Genomic DNA, 26217 nt, shown 5'->3' on the forward strand with positions numbered 1-26217 from the left:
ACCTAAGATGTTCTATGATTCGATGATTTTGTTACACTTTATCATGCATTTAAAGTAATTATTCCCTACAGTCCACTATTCCAATGAAAACAGAGGTTTTTCTTTATCAAGTCTTTGTACTTCAGAATATTGTATTGTTCATATGTTTGTGAGAGAGAAAGAGGAACAGACAGGCTGCGCTAGGGGAGGTTCAGGCTGGAGGTCAGGAGGAAGTTTTACACAGAGAGAGTGATTGCCCATTGGAATGGGCTGCCCGGGGAGGTGGTGGAGTTGCCATCGCTGGAGGTGTTCAGGAGGAGACTTGACAGGGTGCTTGGTGCCATGGGTTAGTGGATTAGGTGGTGTTGGATGATAGGTTGGATGCGATGATCTTGAAGGTGTCTTCCAACCTGGTCTGGTCTATTCTATTCTATTCTATTCTATTCTATTCTATTCTATTCTATTCTATTCTATTCTATTCTATTGACTGTTGGAACATTTTTTTCATTAGTAAGTGGGGGATGATAAAAGAAAATGTAACTTATTTGGCTGTATAATAACATGCTCTCAAAAGCATCAAAATAATTGGCTGAAGAACTCTGAATAATTATTTATTTGCAGCAATTTTTTGAACACTTGAAAAGTTCCAGAACTGCAAATTGCTAATACTCAAGAATATTTTAAGAGCTAGTGGAAGAATTAGGGTAACTAAAAGCCACTTGAATTGCTAAACCACTGCGCTGATAATCTGGCAATCACAAGATCAAAATATGAGTGAAGAATTTCACTGTAATTGCTGACAATCAGTTTCCCTTCTTTATGGAAAGCAGATCTCAAGCAAAGAGAATTAATAACAATGAGGTTAAAATCTTGATCAATAAAGATAGCTGGATTGATGTAATGTATTCAGACCTCTGCAAGCCACTCAAATCTGTCAAAGTATTTCAATAAAAAAATAATCAGTTTTGCTACAGATGGCATATGTATTTAAACTCAGTTTATCAGCTTAATTATGAAATATTCATAAATTGTCTTTCATAATTTTCATGGGCACCATAATATTTACTACTGCTCAAAGCTATTTAAATTTTTTTATTAGGAATTAAGAAAAAAAAAAAAAGAAAAAAAAGAAGAAGAAAATTGCTGCTAGCAAGAAGTGCAAATAAATAACAATAAAAAAGGGTATTAATTTTAATTGCAAGCTAAATATAGAACACAGAATCCTTATCTGTGAGAACACTTAGTCCATAGCATGCTCTGCATGACTCGGTTCTTTACTTTAAGGCAGAATATTTTCCTAGGCAGTATTACTAAGCAGAATGCTCTCCTGGTTCGGGACAGAATGGTGCATTCCAACAACATCAAAAATTACAGATTTAAAATAAAATAAAATAAATAAAGGCTTTACTACAGCAAGTGTTTGTCTTCCACTTGCAAAACATGCTGCCTCCCTACAGATCTCACAGAACACCTTGTGTTACTTTATGATGTCTTCCACAAAGGCAGCAACATCTTGTGTACGTTATGGCACTGCAAAACAGCATGGGGTTGTCGTGGCCAAAGTGCAGCACCCGGCACTTGGACTTGTTGAATGCCATCATGTTGGACTCTGCCCATCTGTCCAGCTGGCCAAGGTCCCTCTGGAGAGGGACCTTCTACCCTCTAACAGATAAACAGATAAACACCTGCTCCCAACTTGGTGTCATCTGCAAATTTACTGATGACTGACTGAATCCCCTCATCCACATCATCAAAAAAGATATTGAACAGAAGTATTACAGCATTCCCTGTCTAAATCCAATGAAGAAAGAAAGAAATATTCAACTTTTTCCTTTCTGTGTAATTTAAATAGACTATGTAATTTAAATAGAGTGTGTAGTTTAAATAGACTATTTGAAAGATGTGTACTGTACATTTTTACTTTCTGGTGAAGAGATGATAAAAGCCCACAGTGTCCCAATATTTTAACTGGACAGAAGAACAGAAGGCTATGTGGCCATAGAACTCATAACAAAAATCTGAAAATTGATGATGACACATGTAAACTCTAAAGAGTATCTGTAAATCTTACTACTTGGGAGTACACTGGGACTAAATGAACTGCTCCCCGCATCAATGAAAGGGAAGTAGAACAAGCTTGAAGACCACTTACAGATAGCGTCATAGCATTTAACAAAGAAGTTAGTTGTTTTACTTGTAATTCTTACTGTCTGTTCTTAATGCCGCAATGAAACCATGATACAAAAGGACACAGGGTTTGCTTCTCCAGCTGTGCAAGGATGGATGGAAACTGTATGGTAGGGACCATTTTGCCTGATGGTGGCATGTATAAATAAGGCTGCCTTCCTTCAATGAACTCCAGTGATAACAGCAGTGGAGGTATGCCAGAGCTACTCACAGTAAGCAACCAGAAGATCCTTCTAGCTTTGTCTTTATGATATGTGAATTAGACTCAGTTTGTTAGGGTGTCTCAGTTGAAGAGGAAATGCTTACAGCAAAGGTATGGACAGGGGCTGGAAAGGCAGCAATGGCTGCAAGAAGCTACTGGAATGGTTTTCCTCTCACATGTGATTTTATCATTCTGTTGAAACTAGGATGATCAGTAGATCAATTTGCAGAATTCCACCACATAAAGAAATGGACAATATTAATCTTTAGATTTCAATCAATTGTTGAGCAAAACACTATTATAAAATAGTGTTAAACAAAGAGGTTTAATCAACTCATTTACAGGGCAGAATACATTGGCATGAGCTTCACCATATCATTAAAATCATCCTCCAGCTGCAGTCTGACAGGCCATGGCCCTTTCTCCTCAATGGAAGCATCAAAAGCTCCAGATAGCATGGAAAGGAGCTGCTGACTCACTACAGATACAGTTTAAAAATAAATGACAGGTAATACATAAAATTAGAAAGCTCTTTTCCAAAAGCTAGATTTTGTTTTTTTTAATAAAAGGACAGTGACTATAACAAGTGGGTTTTGTTGTTATTGCTTTTTTTGTTTGGGGGGGGGTACAAAAAACATAATTTAGGATTATGCAAATTGGTCTACTCCAAAAAAATTTTGCCCTATTCTGTGGAAAGCAGAAATGTAAGTTTGATAAAAGATAAAGTAAAATGTACAAGATGCTTTATCAAACCTAAAGCAAATTGCCCAATTACTTAGAAAACAGGCTGCTGAAGGATTTTATATAGAGCCAGAAACTTCTGTGAGATGTTTATTAGCTATTATTTCCATGTCAGAGCTGTCATATAGCTGCAAATAAGCCAAAGCATGTATTGTTAGCCCTGTATTGGAATGCCTCCAAATGGACTTCTGAAAAGAACTGGGCCCATTTTTAGCTTAGCTTTCACAAAATAGCAAGAAGGAAAGAAAAAGAAGTATAATTTTGTAACTATAGAATTTTAGAATCAAAATGACTTTGAATGTACACAAAAAATGCATACCATTTGCTCAATTTATATGGTAAAGGGTCTTTGACAAGAATTTAATTGAATATGACAAAAACAGTACTACAACACCAAGGCTACAAAGTTTTATACTTACAAGTCAGGGAGTTCTAAATTTGAAATTATGCCTGGGCACTATGACAAAGTCTTCAACTAGATATCTAAACAGTTGCTCCTTTTTGGTGTTTAACTTATACTTTACCTGTAGTGTCTTGAACCTAGAAAGGACTAGCATTCCTGTGCCCTAATTAATTCCCACTTGAATCACCTACATCTGTAACCCTCAAGCTTCAGTCTGGCTGCTGAAAAATCCTAGAAGTGCTAAAAATGCATATATATATGTCAGCTTTGGCATTACAGTTTCCCAAGAGTTGAAAAATTCTGCTTTGGGGAATAAATATGGCATCCCAGACTCACAGAATATGAAGCAAACAAACTTCTATTCTTTTTTAAGCCACAAAGTAAGTACTTCCTAATGTTAACTTAGATTGGACACATGGTAGTTAGGTTTATATCACACCTAACAGCAAAATGAGCTGCTGCCTTTCTAACCTGTGACAGTGGCTTTTCTTCTCTTGACTCCACTCCCTCCTCCAGCAGCCAAATCATTAGAAAGCGTGCACAAATTTCCGTGACACAACCAGAATTGTCCCTGCTCCACAGGAAGAACGAATATGATTTCCTAAGGGAGTGATTAAAGCAAGCACTGAGCCAGGGGGTGGATGGTGAATAACTAGGCTCCATCTCTTTTCAAAGGATAACTTCAGCCTTCTATCAAGTTGCTTTAAAGTGTAAAATAAATGAACTGTTTTCTGCAAAAGTGTGTACGTGTCTTCCCAGCCTTTGAACCAATAACTTTTTTGTCAGGTTAGAGAGACTGACTGTTCTCTCCTTTTCTCACTTAGAGAACATAATAATACTTCCGAACATAATGGAAAGCATTGTAATAGAAGTTAGGGGACAGACAGAACATAGGAGATGTCAATCTGAACATGACATTTCTGTCCCTTTGAAAGCATGGCTTTTATCACCTGGTATTAATTTGCTGTATGATAGATCCCTTGGAATCTCTTCTATCGAAACTTTCGGTACATATAGAATAATGCGATTTTCTAAACCATAAAAAGAGAACATTCCTAAATCTTAAAAGCCTTTTAAATCCCAAACTGAAGTCCAAATGAAGCACATCCTCAATATTTCCTGGTGAACATTTTTGACAGTTATAAATTTCACTGCAAACTGACTCCTATTCATATAAAGTGAATTTTGTCTCTGGACAATAGATTTAGCATGAAGGCACTGAAAATCTCCTGTGACACTAGACCAAGTTTTGTTACAAGCATTCATTTATTTCTACCAATGATCTATGTTTTGGAATGGCATTGTTACTTACCTTTTACACAACAGATACTAAAACCAAAATGGTCAAAAGAGCAAACTAGTTTGGTATCCTCAGGGATAAGTCTTAATAGCTTTTTAATGTTGAGAAAATGAGCTGTCATTAATCTCAACTGTCTAAGAAGGCAGCAGAATCAAGTGTTTGGAGTCACACTATACACTATTTGTTTCGGAACAAGAGATATATCTAATATCAGAGATAATTTTGTTTCAGATGTTGCTCAAATCTAGCTTTCCTGAGTACTATTCGGTTACTTTAAGACAGTCTCTCGCATTCCCATAATTCCCTCCCAAACACACTCATACTCTGCTCTGCTGAGAGTTACCACAACAGCTACTCTACAAAGAAGAAAAAGACTGACTGCACAGCCTTCTTCTCACAATTGTGTTTTTCACACTATCTGGTAAAGAATGAGCACTATGGAAAGGTAGAAGTGTTCCTAAATATTTGAAAACCATGAAATCTGAATTGTAAAAAAAAATAAATAATAATTTTAAATTATTTTTCAGAATAAAATATTATATACAACATTATGATAGCAGTTAAAACAAGCAAGGGTCTTGATATTGTATCAGAAGAATGCCAGTATAAACATGGACTGACATAAATCATTAGCCTCTACACATCCGAAAGAAAAAATCGAGTTAACTGAGTTTTCTTTATGTACTCTTGCCTTGTGGTCAACAGATGGAACTTTAATCAAGGAAAATAATCAAATTATCAAATTCTGGTCTCTGCCATTAACTCTTCAGTTCTAGTAGTGCTAAGATACCTGCAGTTATTCAACTGATTTTAGAAAATTAACTTTAGACCCAAGAACTTGGTGATAACTCAAAATCATTACTTCTTAATGAGCTGATTTTCATGGGACCAATTATGTGCATAAAGCTGCAGGTATGATGGCATATTTGAAGGGCCTGACTACGTATTCAGCAGTATTATACCTTTACAAATAAAAATATGAGCCATCTTAAAACCCAGTATCATCAAGGGTAGCCTTCACAGGATCACAGCATGTCATAGGTTGGATGGGACCCAAAGAGATCATCAAGTCCAAACCCCCTGCCAGAGCAGGACCATACAGGAGAAGATTATGTTGAATGGAAACACAAGTATTAAAGGCAAACAAATTTAATCTGCTAATTTATAGGGATTTTATGTATCTGCCTTCTACATTGTACCTTGAAAAATGCCTCTTCTCCACGGAGATACACTCAAAGCATAAGCAACTTTGTCATCTGGTTCCACAGTAACAGTAGGTAAACCACCCACCATTGAAAGATCAGAATACACCTAGTAAAGAGAAATAACAACAATCATCAGAATGAAACTCCTGTTGCAAGAACGCTACACATACAATATCCATTCTATCTGCTTTAAAAAGAAGACTATCAAGTAGGCTGTTGGTAAGTCCTAGTATTTCTGCAAATGAAAAGAATGTATAAAGGGCTCAACATGAGTGAACAGTGTGCTGTGGTGGCAAAGAAAGCCAACAGGATGCTGAGTTGCATTAATAAGGGTATCACAAGTGGGGATAAACGTGTCTTCCTCTCGCTCTACTTGGCACTGGTCAGGCCACATCTTGAGTACTGTGCACAGTTTTGGTCTCTGCTATACTAGAAGAGTGCAGACAGGATGGAAAGGGTCCAGAGAAGGGCCACAAGAATGATCAGAGGGCTGGCAGACCTGTTGTGTGAAAAAAGGCTGAGAGAACTGAGTTTGTTCAGCCTTGAGAAGAGAAGGCTTAGGGGACACCTCATAACCATGTATAAGTACATAAAGGGAGGCTATTGTGAGGAGGGAGACTCCCTTTTCACAAAGAGACACACAGTAAAAACAAAGGGTAATGAGCACAAGTTGCTACTGGGGAGATTCAGATTGGATGCAAATTTTCACCATTTGAACTATTAGACATTGGAATAAACTCCCACGGGAGACAATGGATTCCCTTACATTATACAGTTTCAAGGCTCAGCTTGACAGGTGCTATGCCATCTCATTTAAATTATATTCTTACCCTGAAAGGTGGGACTAGATGTTTCTCCAGGTCCCTTCCAACCTGATATTCTATGAATCTATGAGTAATTTAACAGTAGTTGTGGTACATACAGATCATTCAGTATTCAGTATCACTAAGGTTGGAAGAGACCTCAAAGATCATCAAGTCCAACCTGTCACCACATCATATCAAGTACAAATTAAGTCATTGCTCAATGCAAGTAAAAGTTACTTGCTCAGACCATGGAACTACTTACACATGCATACAATTGCCCAGTCAGGCCCTTTCTATTTTACATACATTTTCTTTAGAAGTGTTACAAAGAGGTTTAACAGTCATGATGCACCTAGCTAAACAGAGCAGAGCTAAGTCTGGTTTTAACATAAATTGCTACACCTCAAGATATATCAAGAATCCTAATGAATCCCTTTAACATTAGAGACACTTGAGGTTCCAATATGGCATAATATCTAATTTTATCTGTCTACTTAACTGTAGATATATTAGACACCTACTAATACATTAACTATACATCTGAGAATATTTAGACAGTGAAAAATACAGAGAATGTAGAAGTACACATAGGAGAGAGTCCAGATATTTCAGATTTTTGTATGAATAATTTCTTGCTGTGCTATGTCATAAACATAGAGGAAAGTTTGGAGTGAAGCAATGAAAGAATTTATGTACAGTGAGCTTTAACTCACCTTCTTTCTAATATCAGATAGAGAGCTATTTCTTACTAGAGTGCAGTTCTATGAGGATTGTAAGAACAGGACACAATTTTAGTCTCAGATGTAGCATTATAAAATCTTCCATCATATAATAATCTACAAAAACATGTTCCCATTTGTACCTGAATGTGCCTAATAAAATCTACTAAGGGTCATTATTGTTAGAAAACTACATTTTGAAGTAAGAAAATAGAGCATAAATAGAGGCTCTTCTATAAACCAAAAAACCTCTTTATATCTATAAGCAATCAAACACAGGAGTCGAGATTCAGAATTACTTTGATCAGTTAGTGTGAGAGGCAGTCCACAGCAGCTACCCTAATTTGCAAGGAAACTTCCTATGCCTCAACTTCCACCCATTGCCTCTTGTCCTGTCATTGGGTATCAGCAAGCAGAGCCTGGCTCCATCCTCTTGGCACTCACTCCTTACATATTTATAAACATTGATGAGGTCACCTCTCAGTCTCCTCTTCTCCAAGATAAAGTGCCCCAGCTCCCTCAGTCTCTCCTCATACGGAAGATGTTACACACAACTAAAAAGTATAAATGGAGCAGATTTATAGAATGGTACAATTTTAAACTAATGTATCAGTCACAGCTTTGCAAGCTCATTCTGCAGAAGGCCATTTAAGACTAATGGGAATGGAGAGACAATGGTCAAATTATAGTAAAAAACCAAAATCTCTTCCAGAGTTGAAGCACCAAATAAGCGCAACTTAAAAATGTCAGCTGAAACTTTGACATCTGTTTTAAACAACACTGAAAATAAAAAGTTACAGAGTTTTACATTTTTACTGCAAAACACAGCCTTGAAAAAATTAGGCACCTTTATAACTGAAATTACTATCAAAGTAGTTAGAAGCAACCATCAAGACACCAGATAATTATTTGTAGCTAGCAGACAGTTGCATATACAGACAAACACAACCCAAAGCAAAACAAACAATAGAGAAAAAAAGGGGGGGGGGGGGGGGGGGGGGGGGGAACCACACAACACCAAAACTGAGAGAAAATGGTCTAAAAAAATATTGTCATGAGACTGACAGAATGGATTTTTATAGAAACACTTTGCACTTCCTACTCTTATCAGATGATTTGAATCTAATTTTACAGCCAGTAAAATCCACTCATGTTGCAGTCAGTAGCCTTACATTAATTCAGCATCAGTAAAAGCTGTGCTCTCTGGATGACATTATATGGGCACAAATTCTTCATGATTTTTTTTTTCCAGATCCAGGAGTCAATTAATCATGAGAAAGACTATTTGTTGTAATATCCCCTAGAAGAGCCATGGCAAGCACAGTGGCAGTATTTCCCTAAGGTTTACACATAAATCAGTAGAAACTAGTTCATAAAAACGTTCACATTTTTCAAGAGAATTTATGGAAATTGTCTTTTTAATCATGGAAATCTTTGTGGGCACTGAAAGTGTTTTGCTCAGACTGATGGAATCATGCATGCGACCTCCACTTAATTCCAAAGGCATTTCTCGCCTGTCCAGCTCTCTTGGTACCTACTAATTGTTGCACAGATAAGCAAACTACCGATACAAAAATTATTGCTGCTGCAGACACGAACACACTGTATATATGGCTGAAGTGGGAATAGCACTATTCAGAGAGAAAAGAGTTTTCTTAATGGAGGAAAGAAAGAAATGTTTCACTCTTCCTCCTCCCAGGCTTAACTTTCATTTTAAATGGTACAACTTTTGCAGCAGTCCTCTCATTTTGGTTGAAGCTGTTAGATAAACACCTTGAGAAACAGAGTAGCATGTATACAATGTAATTATTTTTTTAATTAAATGAGGTTTTATTAAGTTTATAGCTTAATATATTCAGTTATTAAAATGGAATAGTGAAGCTAAATTTACATCTCAGAGGCAAAGTTACCCATGCATTAATTAAGCTAAATTATTTATTGCTAGGTATTCGTTGTGCAGTGTCTTGTTTATGGACATGGCTGTAAATTACTATGCTCATCAGCTACTGGCACATCTTAGGCAATTCTTGATATAGGCTGAGCTTTATTACTTTAGTAAATGGAATATTTATGGTTTTAAAAAAATTTCATTTATGTCCCAGTTTATCTATGAGGCGTTACCTTGTAGAGTAGATACACTCCATCAGTAGAGGATGTATAGGACAAATCAACCAACCAGTGCAAGAACAAAAATATTCCCAAGCCAACAAAATTACAGAAGATAACATCAAAAACATTTCTAAAACTATTACTTTTTGCATTTCCTTTGTTCTGTCTCTGCCAAAGCTGGTAAGTTTTCCTCTCCCAATCATCAATTTAGGTACAGGACAATAAGAAGTGTTGTCCCAATAGGAACCAGACTGAAAAACTACAAAATGTTTTTCCACAGAACATACAGTAAAACCACACACTGTAAACATATCCACATGCTATAAACTATAGCTGGGTACAAATGCTCATGGATCACAATGATCTTGAAGGTCTCTTCCAACCTGGTCTATTCTATTCTATTCTATTCTACTCCTATTCTATTCTATTCTATTCTATTCTATTCTATTCTATTCTATTCTATTCTATTCTATTCTATTCTATTCTACTCTAATCTATTCTATTCTATTCTATTCTACTCTACTCTAAATCTGCAATTACAGTAATACTTGCTATGTAATCCATAATTTTCAGGTTCTTTGGCAGAAAAAACAGTTGTCACGTTATTGGTAAAATTTACCTTGTATGTTAACTTGTTCTTGGTATAATTGGGCACCCACAAAAACTTTTGAGTGAGCTTTCTCACTTGGCAATCTATCACAACATGATCCTGTGCCAGAGGTTTCTGTCCTATTCCTTTAAGGCTAAAGATGGTCTCAGTGCCAGCTGTATCATTGCGCAGAATAAGCCTTCCCTATGACAAAGAAAGAATAAAACATTTGTCAGCACTGTAAAAGTTCCCTGTGGCTTGAGACCCCATGCCTGGAGATATTGAAGGTCAGGCTCAACAAGGCTCTGGCAACCTGATCTAGTGGAGAATGTCCTTGTTTGCTGCAGGAAGGTTGGACTAGATGACCTTTGCAGGTCCCTTCCAATCCAAACCATTCTATGATTAATCTTAAATGCAGACAAAAAAGCATGCTTACTAGGAAGTGCTTTTATTGACTTTTCCAGTTCTTAAGTTAATTCTGCTCTTAAACAGAGAAGAAAATAAAAGAAACAAAAGCTTTTCTTTTTCATTTTTCTAAATTATTAAATGTAACAATATAAAGTCTTCATATTTCTAGATTTTATACTTCTTGACTTCTTTCTGGAAAACAAACACCCAGGAAAATATGATCTCATGCATCCTTCTTCCTTATATGAAACATAACTTTGCCCAATCATTTCCATCTGTCTTTCAACCAAAAGGTCCTTCATATTTATTTGTTGTCAAAGGACTCAGGGCTTTTGGATTTTAGTAATTTTACAATACTGGATTTCTAAGCTACATTAATGTTTGGGTGGTTAAGGATTGCTAATGTTTCACAAACCAATTTCTTTTTCTTCATCTTGGTAACTCACATGTTTGAACAGCAAGCTGCAGTCAAAATCTCTCAGCTAGCATAAAAGCAAAATACTTCTGCTGCTTATTGCTAAAGGCATCATAGCCTTTGCTTTGCTCTCCATTTCAGCTGCAAAAGCAGCTTCTATGTAGTGGCTTAACTTGCAACAGATATTATTTTAGGAAAGAAAGTATCCATTCACATGAATTCATTTGTGATGTATGAATGCAGTGGGAAATATTCAACATTACTAGTGCACTGCTTAAGTAATGAAATAAGATTTAATGTATGTATTTAAATTCAGACTAACATGATGTGCATATTTATGATCAAAGTTCAGAATCTCTACAGAGTAATTAGTTTCATTAAAATGGAGGGTATGACAGGAGAGCAAATAAAAGAAGCGATAGAGCATGGTGGGGAAATCTGTCATGCCTAACCTTAAGCTTCGCAAAGTTAGTGCCTTTCATTTTTCACTTCAACTAGTAGACAATCTTTCCGCTTCTGACTCTCAAGCAGATGTTTAGTATTACTGACTGCTTAAGCACTTTCAGAATTTGAACACTGACATAATTTTATTGACAGAAACATCCTTTCCAAATGTTGAAACTAATTTTCTTCTTACCATTGTTACGCACTCAGCAATAGGATTGAACGTGAGAGGATACAGAGCTGTTTCACCCAGACCCACATTTATTGTAGGAGGACCATAAAATCCCTGCCCTTCCAAAATTGCTTCAAGTGTCCAGTCCCTTCTGGACATGTTACTCTGAAATCAAAGAAAATACGTAAATTAGATTGTGCATTTAGAGCTCTTACCATGCATTGTGGCTTTGACTTGCAGTTATCAAATCACAGCAAAGTACTCACTTTCCCAAAGCACTTTTGAGGACTATAAAACAATGTATATTAACAAATAATTAAGCTCGTAATAAATCTCTTGCTCCTGTTAGTCAAAGGTACTAGAACCAATGGCATCACCAGCAATACTGTCAGCAGGAACACTTGCTAGAGGAATATGTACATGATATAGATAATAGCCAAGATAGAATTTATAAGTATCATTACAAACATTTATAATGCTGCTTAATGCTTGACCAAATTCTTCCCCATTTCCATCTGTAGAAAACCTTAGTGTAACCCTTTTGAAGTGCCAGTGTGGTGTACTAGCAGATATTGCCCCATTTGACCATTGTTGCAGGATGAGTCATATGAATTGAGGACTCATGTTTCCATAGGAGTTTTTGTGGTATTGACAGTATTCAGTTCTCATAAACTAGTCTTTTAAGAGATGAATCTATTTTAAAGAATGCCTGTCCTAGGTAGGATGAACACTTATTGAGGAATCAAGTTTGTCTAGCATTCAGATATATCACAAGACTGCTTGATTGTGGGAGAAAGACATTTTGCAGTACATGCTTAGGGGCTTCATAAAAATAGTAAACTAAACTAAAATAAAGCTATTCAGCCTCCTACTATCTAAAAGAACCAGATGACCAAAGACCTATTCTGCAAAAACGTTAACATCCATCTGAAAAAGAAAATAAATTGGTATTCAAGAGCTAATAGATGTTGTGTTTTGAAAAGAGGAAGCAATCCTTTGACTCACAATGGTCCTCATGCATGAAAATCAGAAATAAACTGGATTTTGGAGGAGTAGAGATAATACCTCAACTCCCAGTTTCTACTTTAAAAGTCTCTCAAGCTCAGCTATCTTAAGCTCAGAAACTAAGAACATCACCTGTGGCCATAAGAGCTAAGCTTATGGCATGACCCAAGACCTGCAGTATCATACCTCTAAGGTTTTAATAATATGGATGATTAATGATTAATTCTTAGCTGTTAAGAGGTAAATTTCCTAGAAGTGAAGAACAAATTCCTGTTTGGAATGTTGATATTTACATAGTGCCTCAATTTTTCAAAACAATTCCATCCCTATGTCTCCAATTCTCTAACAACTGCAATTACACCACCTCTGGTGAAAAACATGAAAGAAAAAAAAATATTAAAAATTAATTGTTAACAAGGGGGAATGGATATAATCTACAGCACAGGAGGAGGAACTTCTTCACTGTGACGGTCACAGAGCACTGGAACAGGCTGCCCAGGGAGATTGTGGAGTCTTCCTTCTCTGGAGAGTTTCAAGACTCATCTGGATGTGTTCCTGTGTGACCTGTGCTAGATTCTATGGTCCTGCTCTGGCAGGGGGGTTGGACTTACTGACCTTTGAAGGTCCCTTCCAACCCTAACATCCTATGATCCTATGAACCTAATGCTGAGTTAAAAATAGAGAGAAAAAAGGCAGCAAGTGGGTTTAAGGTACTGGGATGTCTTACCCAGAGAGTAAGGAAATTGTAAATTGTTATTCTACCCCATAATTCCACTCTCTCCTTATAAGCTGGCTATATGGCCAGCTATTTCCTCCCTTTCCTTTCCTCCCAGGAACACACAAGCCCTTATCTGTGGTATGGATTTCAGACCTACCTGCACCCTTGTGTGGTCTGGCTAATTTTTCCTACATAATTCTGGCCTAGTTGAACCTAACACAGGGAGGCATGGTGGGACAGAAAAGAGCACTGAGGTCTGGGTATTAAGGTATTGTTGTGGCATGGAAGGTGTTTCTTGGTATGTTGTATGTGTTATGGATTTGTGTATTTTATATGCTTTGTACTGTTACATGTAGTCAGGAATAATTCGGCCCTTTAAAATTATAATTCTTTCCAATCCAGTGTGGAGTTGTTTTCTGTAACTCCTTCAAGAAGGGCTAATGAGCATCTGTCTAGCTCCTTACCAAAGATAAAAAATGTGTTAAAACTACAGATGATACACTGCATATACTTGCCATATTTCTATTCTTTGTATGTAATCTGGTCCTTCTGTTATACTCCTCAACATCTCTCCTTTTTATCCCCACAAGCAACACATTTATTCCCTAGATTAAGCAACTCCTTTTTTCACTTTCAGTGTGATAATACTATCAAATAACAGATTAACAACTGTCAGGATAGAAGTGAAACATTAGAAATAAGCCCATAAAACCAATATATTACTTTAAGAACTGCCAGAAACCAGTGTCCCCAGTACATTTAGACCCATGTCCAATACTTGTATTGAAAGAATTAAAAATGTAAAACCCAAGAGTAAAAGACTGTTACGTAGGATTAATGTCTTTCCTTCTTTCAATATCATACCAAATATGACCTTTGAGTACTGTTACTGAGGTCAGTATTCACATGTGTTTGTGCATTTTATAACTGTAAATTTTATCAGTTTTGACTGAGAGCCCAGTTTTTAAAAATCCTGAATCTTGGTTTAGTTTCTAGTAAATAAATGAACTTACAATCGGAATATCCTGAACCACTGCCTGGTAAGCTGGAGTTACAAATTGAAGCTGTGCTTCAGCATGATCTGTGTTCACTACACATTCAATCTCATAGACACGGACATCGTGAGAGGACTTCAGAAGAATCTGACAGTGATAGCAACCAGCAGAACGAGGAACAAATTTTATAGGAAGCTCAACTGCATCACTTCTGTCTAAAACAAAACAAAACAAAACAAAATTGTAAAGCTTTTCAGAAACACTGAATTCCCAACCAGAATCTTGAAAGAGTTCCAATAAACCTTAGTTGAGCTTGCCCAGCAGAACATGCAACAATTTAAAACAAACAGTAGAAATTTGGGACCATTATCACATAAGCAGAGTCAAACTTTGACCTTTACAAAAAAAGCAAAGCAAAGCAAAACAAAACTATACTTAAGCATCTAAACAACATTTTCTGTTTCAGTAATGCACAGAGAGATGCATTAAAATTGTACTGGTTTCAGCTAGCCTGCTCTCACATCATCCCACCCCCACAAATTGGGAGGGAAAGTAACACAATAACAACAAAATCAAACCTGGGTTGAGATAAGGAGTCTTTAATGAGATGTTACAAAGAACAATTACCTTAGCCTGTTTCACAGAAAAGCAGAGCAAAAGCAGAGGCGACAGCAGAAGCCAACAATAAAACAGTTCCCCTCAACACCCAAGCAAAAAAGACCAACACCCCAAAACCAGAAACTGGAAGCAGCAACCCAAGACAGGGACCCTCTCATGTTACAACCTGAACTTCAAGCCCCATGATACTTTGTCTTTTGTTTTAAAGCTGTCATGACAGCAGCACAGTATTGAATATTCATCTGCAGATTCAACTCAACCCTACTCTATTAAACCTAGTAGAAAACTTTAATGTGCATGAACTTCTGTAAGTATTAAGAAAAAAACTATAGTATTTACTATACTTTTGTCAACAGTTACCACAAGAGATCAGAGACCATACAGTATATTTGGCTAATAGTACCCCAAACAATGACAGGAATTCTGTAAAGTTTAGTAGTTCTTGTGAGAGTTACTAATTAGACTTTTCCTATGTCAAATTTTGGATTGAAAGGCTGAGTTTCCAACAATACCATGGGTGTCCAAGTTGGAACAGAATCACAAAAAGTCCCTTTTGCCCAATCCACAGCATAGAAGAAAAACTCCCCACAGCTTTAGACATAGGAAGGTCTGCTGCAAAGACTTCTTCCCCGTCTCATGTTTACAGGAAGGATCAGGCTTTTACATCATTTTAAGTCCTTCAGTAGCCTTTGCAGGACCACTTCTCAAAGGAGAAGGGAAGGCAAATGAGGAACTCCAGTGACTGGCCACAAAAAGAGTTCACCAGTCCACTTCCCAAGAGTCTTTGAAAAAACCTGGAAAATTACATGAAGAATGCAGCTTTAAAAACTCAGCTGTAACAAAGACAATTTATTTTTGCAGTTTTCCAAGTTTAGGAACCAATGCCTAAAGCCGGAAAAGGAAGGTCAAAGACAATGTAATGACACAACAGATCCTTACAGGTAAAACTCCGAACAAATTGCTTCTCCCTTAGGGGTAAACCTGACAAAGTCTTGTAGAATTTACCCTTCTTCCTTAATTTGCAACATTTTCTGACAATATGTATGACAACTGGACTCAAACTATTCTATTATCTGCAACCACGATGACCAAATTTTGAGAGTGCAATGAATCTTCATTTGCGATGCTGCTCATTCTGTTCCACAAAGTGGTAATCTTTGTGCATTGAGTTCTCACCTCTCTGAAAATGAACATCAAACTACAGCTTTCTTGTTGCCACATGTCATCACTACTACAGGTTTCTCACAAAAATAGCTCAAGAAATGAATCACACAGAATGGCATTATTAATATTTCAATGTTACTAGGCTATCAAAAAGATTACAAATTGCGCCTCAGGTTTAACCCTCTCCGAAATAAATTAGTTTGCTCTCTTTTAAAGACAAGATTAATGGCCTGGTAATATTTGAATTATTACTTCTTTTTCTATTTTGTCACTAAGTTATTATACCCATGGGCTACCTTCCACAAAATTGACCTGAGTTTGTCAGTTATGTAAGAAATAAAAATGTCCTTTCAGTTCTTCAGGTCATTAGTACAGCCCCTATTTTTTTTCTATCTACAAGAATGACTTTGGGGTTTGGAAACAAGATGTTTACTTAAAATTGAAATTATACATTTAAAGATTTGAGACCATGCAGGTGTTTACAACAAGTGTTTGAAAGAAAGATAGGACTGGAAACTCCAAAATGTGTCTGCATAAGTTTTACTTTCTGGCATTAAATGGAGATTGTAATTATGAGCAATTAGAGTTAGCACAGTATCACAGTATAATTTAGATCGGAAAGGACCTCGAGGATCATCAAGTCCAACCTATCAACACAGACCCCATGACTAGACCACGGCACCAAGTGCCACGTCCAATCTCCTCTTGAACGCCTCCAGGGTCGATGACTCAACCACCTCCCTGGGCAACCCATTCCAATGACGAACGACTCGCTTGGTGAAGAACTTCCTCCTCACCTCGAGTCTAAACCTCCCCTGGTGCAGCTTGAGACTGTGTCCCCCGTCACTGAGCTTGACCCCTATTGCAAATGTACAATTTGAAACAGAAATATCTCCTACAGAAAAATTCTAAAACAGAAACAAGAGTCTTGCTGCCCATTCTACATTTATAACATACAGCTTAAGATTACTTTTGCTAAAATATTTGTTTCTTTTGCATTGCAACAAATACATTGAAGGAAGATCAGCTGGATAATTGCAATATTAAGATCAACTGCAATCAATGAAAAGGAAAGAAAGCAAATTGATGATGTTTGTTCAACATGTATTTTCTTCAGTGAGATGGCTTCTGAAGTGAGACAAACTCTCCAAACCAAAATGATTGCAGAAATTACTTGCCTGTGAATTATAGGTGAAGGGTTTGGGGGTTTTTCCTGCAAAATGGTTTTTCATGCTAATTTTAAATACCATAAAGCAAACCTAACATGTTCTTTCCTTGCCCAGTCTCCTAAGATAGTTAGTAACAGTCTAGGAATTAACTGAGAGGTAATGAAATCAAATCATGGGGCCACAATTAGCCTAACAATATCTGTGACAAAAATAGTAAAAGCAAGCAACAGGCAATATTAATGTTATTTCTATTTAAGAGGAAGCAGAGCCTGCATCCATGAAAGTGAACGAGACTGCAAGCATTTCACCAACAGTGAAATGTCAGGCTGATGGACACAGAGTTTTGGTACAGTTTCCTTCCCTAGACAGGTTTGTTGGAGAGAGATTTCACATAATATAGGTGAAGCGTTTTATCTTACAAATTTTTGTTAAACAAATGCCTATGTGAAACACTTAATTCTGAATCTGAGTAGATGAACTGGATTTAATTTGAGAGAGTTGTCAAAACAGGGCTGTTTGCAAAAGCAACATTTTTGATGTGCAATATCACCCCATGTTCTTGGAAAGCTAAATTACAGCATGTGGGTCCTGTTCTCTGGCAATTGCCGGGCATCTTGTGCCATTTACTTATTGCAAAAGATCACCATCTGGAATTAACACAGACTATGTCTTCTGGTTCTTAAAACATCATGTAACTCATCATTTCAGATCTGTCTGATCTGAATTTGAAGTTAATCCTCTAACTGCCTTAGCCAACAAACAGTTCTTTTGACATTAAAATGTAAGAATAGACATATTTTAGAGGTTAGTAACAGTAGTACTTTGTAATCGCTGTTTATCCATGTTAAAAACTGTGGGAAGATGGAAAGACCAAAAATAGAATATCCATACCACTGTCTGTTCACCTAATTTCTGAAGGCAGGAAATAATCAGCTTTCAGCAGTTAGTCAACTGCTTGCACATTGCTTTTATTCAGCAATGATGGTTCTAAAATTCTCTGACACTGTGCATGCATCACAAATAAATGGTCAAATTAATTTGAAGACTGAATTTTCAATTACAGGCTGTTAGGAGGTTAAATAAGCAACCCTGTTGAAGAGCTCAGACTCTTCTGACTTTTGTTTATACATTGGGTCTTCAGCTTAGCTCATCTGAATTAGAATATAAGTCTACTCAGTAGTCTTGGGGAAAAAAAAACCCAACCATCTTTTATATCCTTTAATCCATTACTGGCTTTAGAGAAGCAGTACCTTTTAAGCCTCACAAATGCAACGTCTCAAGACTGCACCAAAACCAAAGATAAGCCTTGATGCTGACAGTCATGCAAGCAGATGTTCACTGATGAAAATCTAAATCACATATAAGCATCCAGACCCATATAGGTTTAACTTGTCAAGTAAGCTTGAAGTGTTTGCTGTCTATCCTCACATTCTTTTTCTAGGCAGTCTCCAGGTTTCAGTGGAGCTTCTGAATCTCAAGGCTGACCATTGAATGAGATAAAGGATACTCTGATGAGTTTTCTGAAGATTAACATCCTTCTTCGCCACAGCAGTAAACCTAAGCACATGTAATCTTAAGAGAGGGGCCGTCCAAAATTCTTTCTCTATACAAAAAACCCTGTGGCAAATAAAATCATTCTCCACTGAATTCATAGTGGAGTTAAACACATCCATTCCAATATTCAAATCCTTCTCCCTTTTGCAAGACCAAACCAACCTACTAATAATCCAGATATAGCAGAAATAGATATTCAATAAAAAAAGCTGGAATGAAAACTAGTAAGCTGACAACCTGTATCCCCAGTTTTCAGAGCCACATTTTGAAACAGAACTTTAATACATCCTTTGTATGAAGGAAGAGTAAAAACAGAATGCTGCAACTTACACATTTTAATCCCATTTGTGCCTAACTATCCTGGATGATTAAAGCTACTACATGAAATTAATTTTTTATTTCTACACCGTCAGTTAAACCACAGAACTGACTCTGAAAGTTAACACGGTAAGGAGCTAAAATAAAATATCAACATGCAAGCAGTGAAATGGAAAGATAACTGCATTTTTGGTCTTGGACAGTGACTATATCAGTTTGGTTTGAAACATTAAGACTTTATTGAGGAAGAAAAAAAAAAAGGAAAACAACACTAAAATATATTCAAATTTGTACAGTGTGTGCACCATGGAATTCTAGGAATCAACAACAGAATGACTGATAATGCTTTATGGAACAATAAATTTAAAGCCCCAGGAAATTTCTTTGAAAACAGAAGTAAATAAAGATTAAAAAAGATCACACACTGATTAAACCCAGTGCTGAGAAAGTATATGAGATAACACTTACAAGTCATAGAAAGGAGAGAGGGTTAACCAGAGGTCATGAAAAAATATTAACACAGATTTTAAAACACAGGATATAATTACCTAGAAAATATATATATAGCAACTAGAAAATATTACTAACATGGAAAAGTCTGTCTGTGGAAAATTGAGTGTAGGGATATTTTTATCTAGCTATCTGGTATGACTATATAAAGCAGGAAAAAAAATCGCTGAGAAGTAATTTTTACATCTGACAGTAAGAATGCCTGCCAAATAATGATTTAAAAATTAGGTTTTGATTGTCATTTGTTGTTCACTTTATTTATTGGAAAACCATGGCAATGAAAACACATCACATATTTCTAACTACAAACTATAATTTACGTAGGAAGACAACTGAAATCAGCTCAGCATTATAGACTCAGTTACGAACAACATTTTCATAAATCAACACAGAATCAAAAGCTCTCTGGTTTGGGGTTGCCATGTTGCTGCTGAAGATGTGGATTTTGGGGCAGAATACAAAAACTGAGACACTGCCTGCTAAAGAATGAAAATTATATGTACCTTTAGGTAACATTCTAAAGTCTGGTATTTCTTTATCACTTTTAAATTTCCAGTAAATATCTCAACAGTTGCTCCAATCTGGGTATTTATTGGGCTCCTCTGTGCTACAGGCTGGGGTCAGAGTGGCTGGAGAGCAGCCAGGCAGAGAGGGACCTGGGGGTGCTGGTTGATGGTAGGAGGAACATGAGCCTGCAGTGTGCCCAGGTGGCCAGGAGGGCCAATGGCATCCTGGCCTGCATCAGGAACAGTGTGGCCAGCAGGAGCAGGGAGGTCATTCTGCCCCTGTACACTGCACTGGTTAGGCCACACCTCGAGTACTGTGTCCAGTTCTGGGTCCCTCAGTTTAGGAAGGATGGTGACTTGCTGGAACGAGTCCAGAGAAGGGCAACGAAGTTAGTGAGGGGCTTGGAACACAAGCCCTGTGAGGAGAGACTGAGGGAGCTGGGGCTGCTTAGCCTGGAGAGGAGGAGACTCAGGGGTGACCTTATTGCTCTCTACAACTACCTGAAGGGGGGTTGTAAACAGGCAGAGGTTGGTCTCTTCTCCCAGGCAGCCAGCACCAGAACAAGAGGACACAGTCTCAGGCTGCGCCAGGGGAAGTTCAGGCTGGAGGTCAGGAGGAAGTTTTACACAGAGAGAGTGACTGCCCATTGGAATGGACTGCCCGGGGAGGTGGTGGAGTCGCCGTCACTGGAGGTGTTCAGGAGGAGACTTGATGGGGTGCTTGGTTACATGGTTTAGTTGATTAGGCGGTGTTGGATGGTAGGTTGGACACGATGATCTTGAAGGTCTCTTCCAACCTGGTCTATTCTATTCTATTCTATTCTATTCTATTCTATTCTATTCTATTCTATTCTATTCTATTCTATTAAATTATATGCAATTATGTGACCAAGTAGAATGCATTTCTATTGTACAATTGACATAATGTTCATTATTACTGGCAGAAATTGAATTTATATCCTGTTATGTTAGAAAGAATACAAACAATAACAATAGTAACATAATCTCCTGTCCTAGAGGCATAGAATATGAAGAAATAAATTCCCCATTCCAATATCAACACATGAAAACATATGATCATATCCAACTATATCTTGTTATTTCCACATTTAGCCTAGCCCTTACTCTTATTAATAGACAATAAAAAGGAGATTTTGAGGGGAAAGTAGGTCAATAAGTATCTTAAACAACTTTGTTACATCAAATCCTGCTCTATAATCATGGGGTTCCGTGTAGTGTGACAGTTGCTTAATTAAACCTGATGATTATGTTGCTGAAAAGCTTATCACAGCCCTCTCCTCATTTTCTCTGATTCCATTAGAAGCCAGAAATTTCTTGAGAAAGCAGGATACAAAAGGCACATTTAGTAAGAATTAATTATAGGAGCGCTGTATTATTATATCTGCACTACAACAAGACATAGATTATAGGGCTGCATCAAAAGAAATGTGTCCAGCATGCCAAGGGAGGTGATTCTGCCCCTCTGCTCCACTCTTGTGAGACTCCACCTGGAGTGTTTGTCCAGCTCTGGAGCCTCCTGCATAAAAAGGACATTGACCTGTTCAAGCAGGTCCGGAGGTTCTAGAGTATCTCCTCATGTGATCATACTGAGAGAGCTGCCATTTTCAGTGTGAAGAAGCCTCCAAAGAGACCTAACAGCAGCCTTCCAGTACTTAAAGGGGGCTTACACGAAAGAGAAGGAGGGGCTGTTAATATGGAATGTAGTGATAGGGCAAGGAATAACAGTTTTATACCAAAAGAGTATGGATATTAGAAAGAAATTCTTTACTGCAAGGGTGGTGAGACACTGGAATAAGTTGTCAAGGAAAGTAGTGGATGCTCCATTCCTGGAAGTATTCATAGCCAAGCTGGATGGGGCTTTAAGAAATCTTATCTAGTGGAAGATATTCCTGTCTATGGCAGGGAAGTTAGAGTTAGATGATTTTTAAGGTAAAACCAATCTGTGATCTATGATTCTATAGTCTAATATTAAGTTTTAAGACCGTTTTGTACTGGCAGTCATTCCTCAAGCTTCTAGGTTCAGCCACCACACAACAATTTGTCCATTAACTTCAATGTCACATCTTTCTTTTAGCATTAACCACAAAAGGAATGACTCCCTGACTAATAAAGGATTACAGTACGGAGTAAGAAAGATGGGAAAATACAGGGCTTAGGTCTTGCACTGGCTTAGCTCTGGAAACGCACACATACAAAAACAGGTGAGGCAAGATTGTTGAAGCATTTCTATGGATGGTTTATCCAAGGAAATCAGCAAGTTGTTAGCTTGGTGAAGCAAAATTCTCTGTTGCTAAAAATCTGGAGCCATTCTTTTAATTCCATGTGACTTTTTAGCCTTTTCATTCTTCCATAACACACCACCAAGAACAGGGCAACTTATTTGTATGTTAATTAAGCCTAAGATGAGTTTCTAACATGCTCAGTTCACTATTCTTAGGTTTATAAAGCACTCAAGATTTACTGTCAGTTACCTTTCTTTTGAGCTATATGAATGGATTGAATTATTTCCCAGAGAGACTAAAACTCCTAAGGATTTGAGGCACTGGTGAACAGTCACCATGCTGTGTGATGTGATCTTCTTAACAAATTTTTGACACAGAAGTTACAAGGTAGATTCTGCATACCATCAGGAGAAGCTTTAAGAGGATAGGGATACTCACAGCATAGTTCAAATGCATGGATGAGAACAAAGAATCCCTAACAATCTCAGGAGGGAGCAGAGCTGGTTTGAGGATTACACTGTGTCCTTAGGCATTCTGACAATGGCAGATTTGCTGGATGATCTGCTTCTACAAACAGCAAGTACAGACTCCCTGAGTTACATAATACTGCAAGGTTCTGCACCTGGGCCAGAACAATCCTTGCTATCGATACAGACTAGGGAATGAGGTGTTAGAAACAGCCCTATGAAAAAGGACTTGGGGGCGATGATGGACGAGAAGCTGGACATGAGTAGGTAGTGTGCACTTGCAGCCTACTAGGCCAAGCACATCCTGGGCTGCATAAAAAGATGCTTGGATATCAGATCCAGAGAGGTCATTCTGCCACTTTGCTCTGCTCTGGCAAGACCTCACCTGGAGTACTTTGTACAGGTCTGGAGCCCTCAACATAGGAAAGACAGGGACCATCTGATGGAGAGGGTCCAGAAGAGGGAACCCAAATGATCTGGGGTTGGAGCACCTGTGCTACGAGGACAGGCTGAAGGAGCTGGGGTTGTTCAGCCTGGAGAAGAGGAGGCTCCAGGAAGACCTAATAGCAGCCTACCAGTACCTGGAGGGGACCTACAGAAAAGATGGGGCGAGACTGTTTACAAGGGACTGCAGTGACAGGATGAGGGGCTAGAGAAGGGCAGATTTCGATTGGATATCAGGAATACTGGATCAGGTTGCCCAGGGAGGTGGTTGAGGCCCCTTCCCTGGAGATATTCAAGGTGAGGCTCAACGAGGCCCTGGGCAACCTGATCTAGTTAGGGATGTCCCTGCTGACTGCAGGGAGGTTGGACCTTTGGAGGTCCCTTCCAGCCTAGACCATTCTATGATTCTATGACTATAGGGGCTGTTGCTTGAACTGCTTGGGAGAGAGACAGAATTCAAAGTGATCATGGGGTTGCTTTTGTCCTGAGAAAAATGTTGTGGTTTGTCTTTTTCAAATTCTTTCAGAATTTCCATAAATTTCTCGGGGATACCAAACCTTTAACTTCTGTATTAGGTGTTCTGCCAATACTATGTGCTGAGACAAGACTATTTCCCCAATTCCTATGATTCTTCTAATGGGCCCTTTCAGCATTAAGAAAGAGCTCACACTGAGGTAATAATTTTGTGAGACTGGAAGTTCTTTTCACCAACCCCTTTTTTCCAAAACTAGCCTCTTACCTAGTTTAGCATGCAGACTCTGTCCTACATACACTACTACATGTTTGGTTACATAGTTTATAACCATGTAATAATTCCCACTGAGTGACTGCTAACTAAACAAATACTTTATACATCCTTCTAAATTACAGATGAATAGTTGATATTGTCCAACAAGTACTGGCTCCTGAGGGCTCACTCAGCTCTGGTGAGACCCCACCTGGAGTACTGCGTCCAGTTCTGGAGCCCCTATTACAAGAGGGATGTGGAGGTGCTGGAACGTGTCCAGAGAAGGGCCACAAGGATGATCAGAGGGCTGGAGCACCTCTCCTATGAGGACAGACTGAAGGAGTTGGGGCTGTTCAGTCTGCAGAAGAGAAGGCTCCCAGGTGACCTAATTGTGGCCTTCCAGTATCTGAAGGGGGCCTACAGGAAGGCTGGGGAGGGACTTCTCAGGATCTCAGGTAGTGATAGGACTAGGGGGAATGGAATGAAGCTGGAGGTGGGGAGATTCAGGCTGGATGTAAGGAGGAGGTTCTTCACCATGAGAGTGGTGAAGCCCTGGAATGGGTTGTCCAGGGAGGTGGTCAAGACCCTGTCCCTGGAGGTGTTTAAGCCCAGGCTGGATGAGGCTCTGGCCAGCCTGACCTAGTGTGGGGTGTCCCTGCCCATGGCAGGGGGGTTGGAACTAGATGATCCTTGTGGTCCCTTCCAACCCTGACTGATACTATGATACTACTATGATACTACTATGATACTATCTATGATACTATGATTCTCTAGCAACAAATTAATAAGAACATTTGCTACAGCTTTTCAGTTTGGTCCAAGCATTTACTATTTGAGTCCCACAAAAATATATGGTATGGGTTTTAATCAAGTTGTCATGATTCACGTAAGGTAAACATATCTTATTCTTTGTAATTTTTTTTTTACATGTAACCCTGCCAAAAATGTAATAGGGCTATTTAACAAGATCTGTTTTACAAGAAAATGTGTTCAGTGGCATTGTTTTTTACTTTCTAATTCCTTGTTGGTAGATTTCTTAAAATATTGGCTGGACAATTTCCCTGCTGCTGCAGTCTAGGTAATTCTGATCCAAAGCCTGATTTTAATTAGTTTGCTTCCACCTGTGTTTTTCTTCAGTAATCTAAGCATTGTCACTTCTTCAGAGAAGCATCTGCTCCCATCCTAAAGAAAGTTACCACCTTGGCTAAAATGTTGCTTCATTTCCAGGTAATGGAGTTAAATTTTCAGATGAGACCTGTTTTGTCTTCATCAACAGGAATACCACCTGGAGACTTCTGTCACAATATTACATTTTCTAAGAGCTTCTAAATATTCCTGTGTTTCCTCCTGAGCACAACAAATAGAATGATTGGTCTTGTACTGAGCACATCTTTGTTTTTATCCTATCACCTGGTTATCTCAGATTCCCTTTTTAGCTGTTCTTTAGGTCACTAAATCTCTCCGTTCACTATCAAAGCCCTATTTAGTTTTTTTACATCATCTTGACATTTCCATCCCCTCACATAACAATTGAAGTGTCCTAGAAAGAAGATATAAATATCAAAAGATTGTGTTCACCTGCAATATGATTTACTTTCTGCCTTCCCATTGCTTACTTCCCTCCTTCAGATACTTTTAAAATTTCCTTTGATGGAGAAAGAAGCGGCACAGTAAAATAACCACTTCTTTAATGTAGCTTCTTCACTACATGCTAGCAATTAATATCTAACCTTGTGAGATCTGTTTAGTCACTTTTTCACTTTAAAAATAACCTGAGGTGTTGCTAAGCAACACACACCTGCCATATGGTCAGTTAACGATCTTTGTTTTGAGATCATGAAGGAGGCCTTGTTATGTCCTTATCGCATGTGTGTGTAGATTTTGCTCTCCCATTTGCTATTTCCCTCTTCCATGGTGTGATCCAAAGAATCCCTTACACCACTCAACAAAGCCATTATGACTTTTTTTAATTCACCTCTTCATCGATTATTTCAAACACAGGCAATTATTTCTTAACTTGACAACAAAAGGATTTTAACTGGTTTTTAAATATCCTGTTAATCAAGAAATGTTTCAGCCTTCAGCTTGTGTTCCATCTCC

The 26217-nt window shown here is 38.0% G+C and overlaps 1 protein-coding gene across 1 annotated transcript in view; it reads right to left on the reverse strand.

The window, feature by feature from the left end:
- The window catches only part of CFAP47 (cilia and flagella associated protein 47), a 299349-nt gene that overhangs the window by 145306 nt on the left and 127826 nt on the right, over nt 1-26217 (reverse strand). The window contains exons 46-49 of the mRNA XM_068155062.1: nt 14416-14612; nt 11701-11844; nt 10271-10444; nt 6012-6123 (exon numbers count right to left, since the gene is read on the reverse strand). Coding sequence (XP_068011163.1) covers nt 6012-6123; nt 10271-10444; nt 11701-11844; nt 14416-14612 — 627 coding nt within the window. The remainder of the gene's footprint in view (nt 1-6011; nt 6124-10270; nt 10445-11700; nt 11845-14415; nt 14613-26217) is intronic.

This window comes from Melanerpes formicivorus, unplaced genomic scaffold (genome assembly GCF_026170545.1).
Source record: "Melanerpes formicivorus ecotype bairdi unplaced genomic scaffold, bMelFor1.0.p_v2 SCAF_30, whole genome shotgun sequence".
Taxonomy (NCBI): Eukaryota; Metazoa; Chordata; class Aves; order Piciformes; family Picidae; genus Melanerpes; species Melanerpes formicivorus.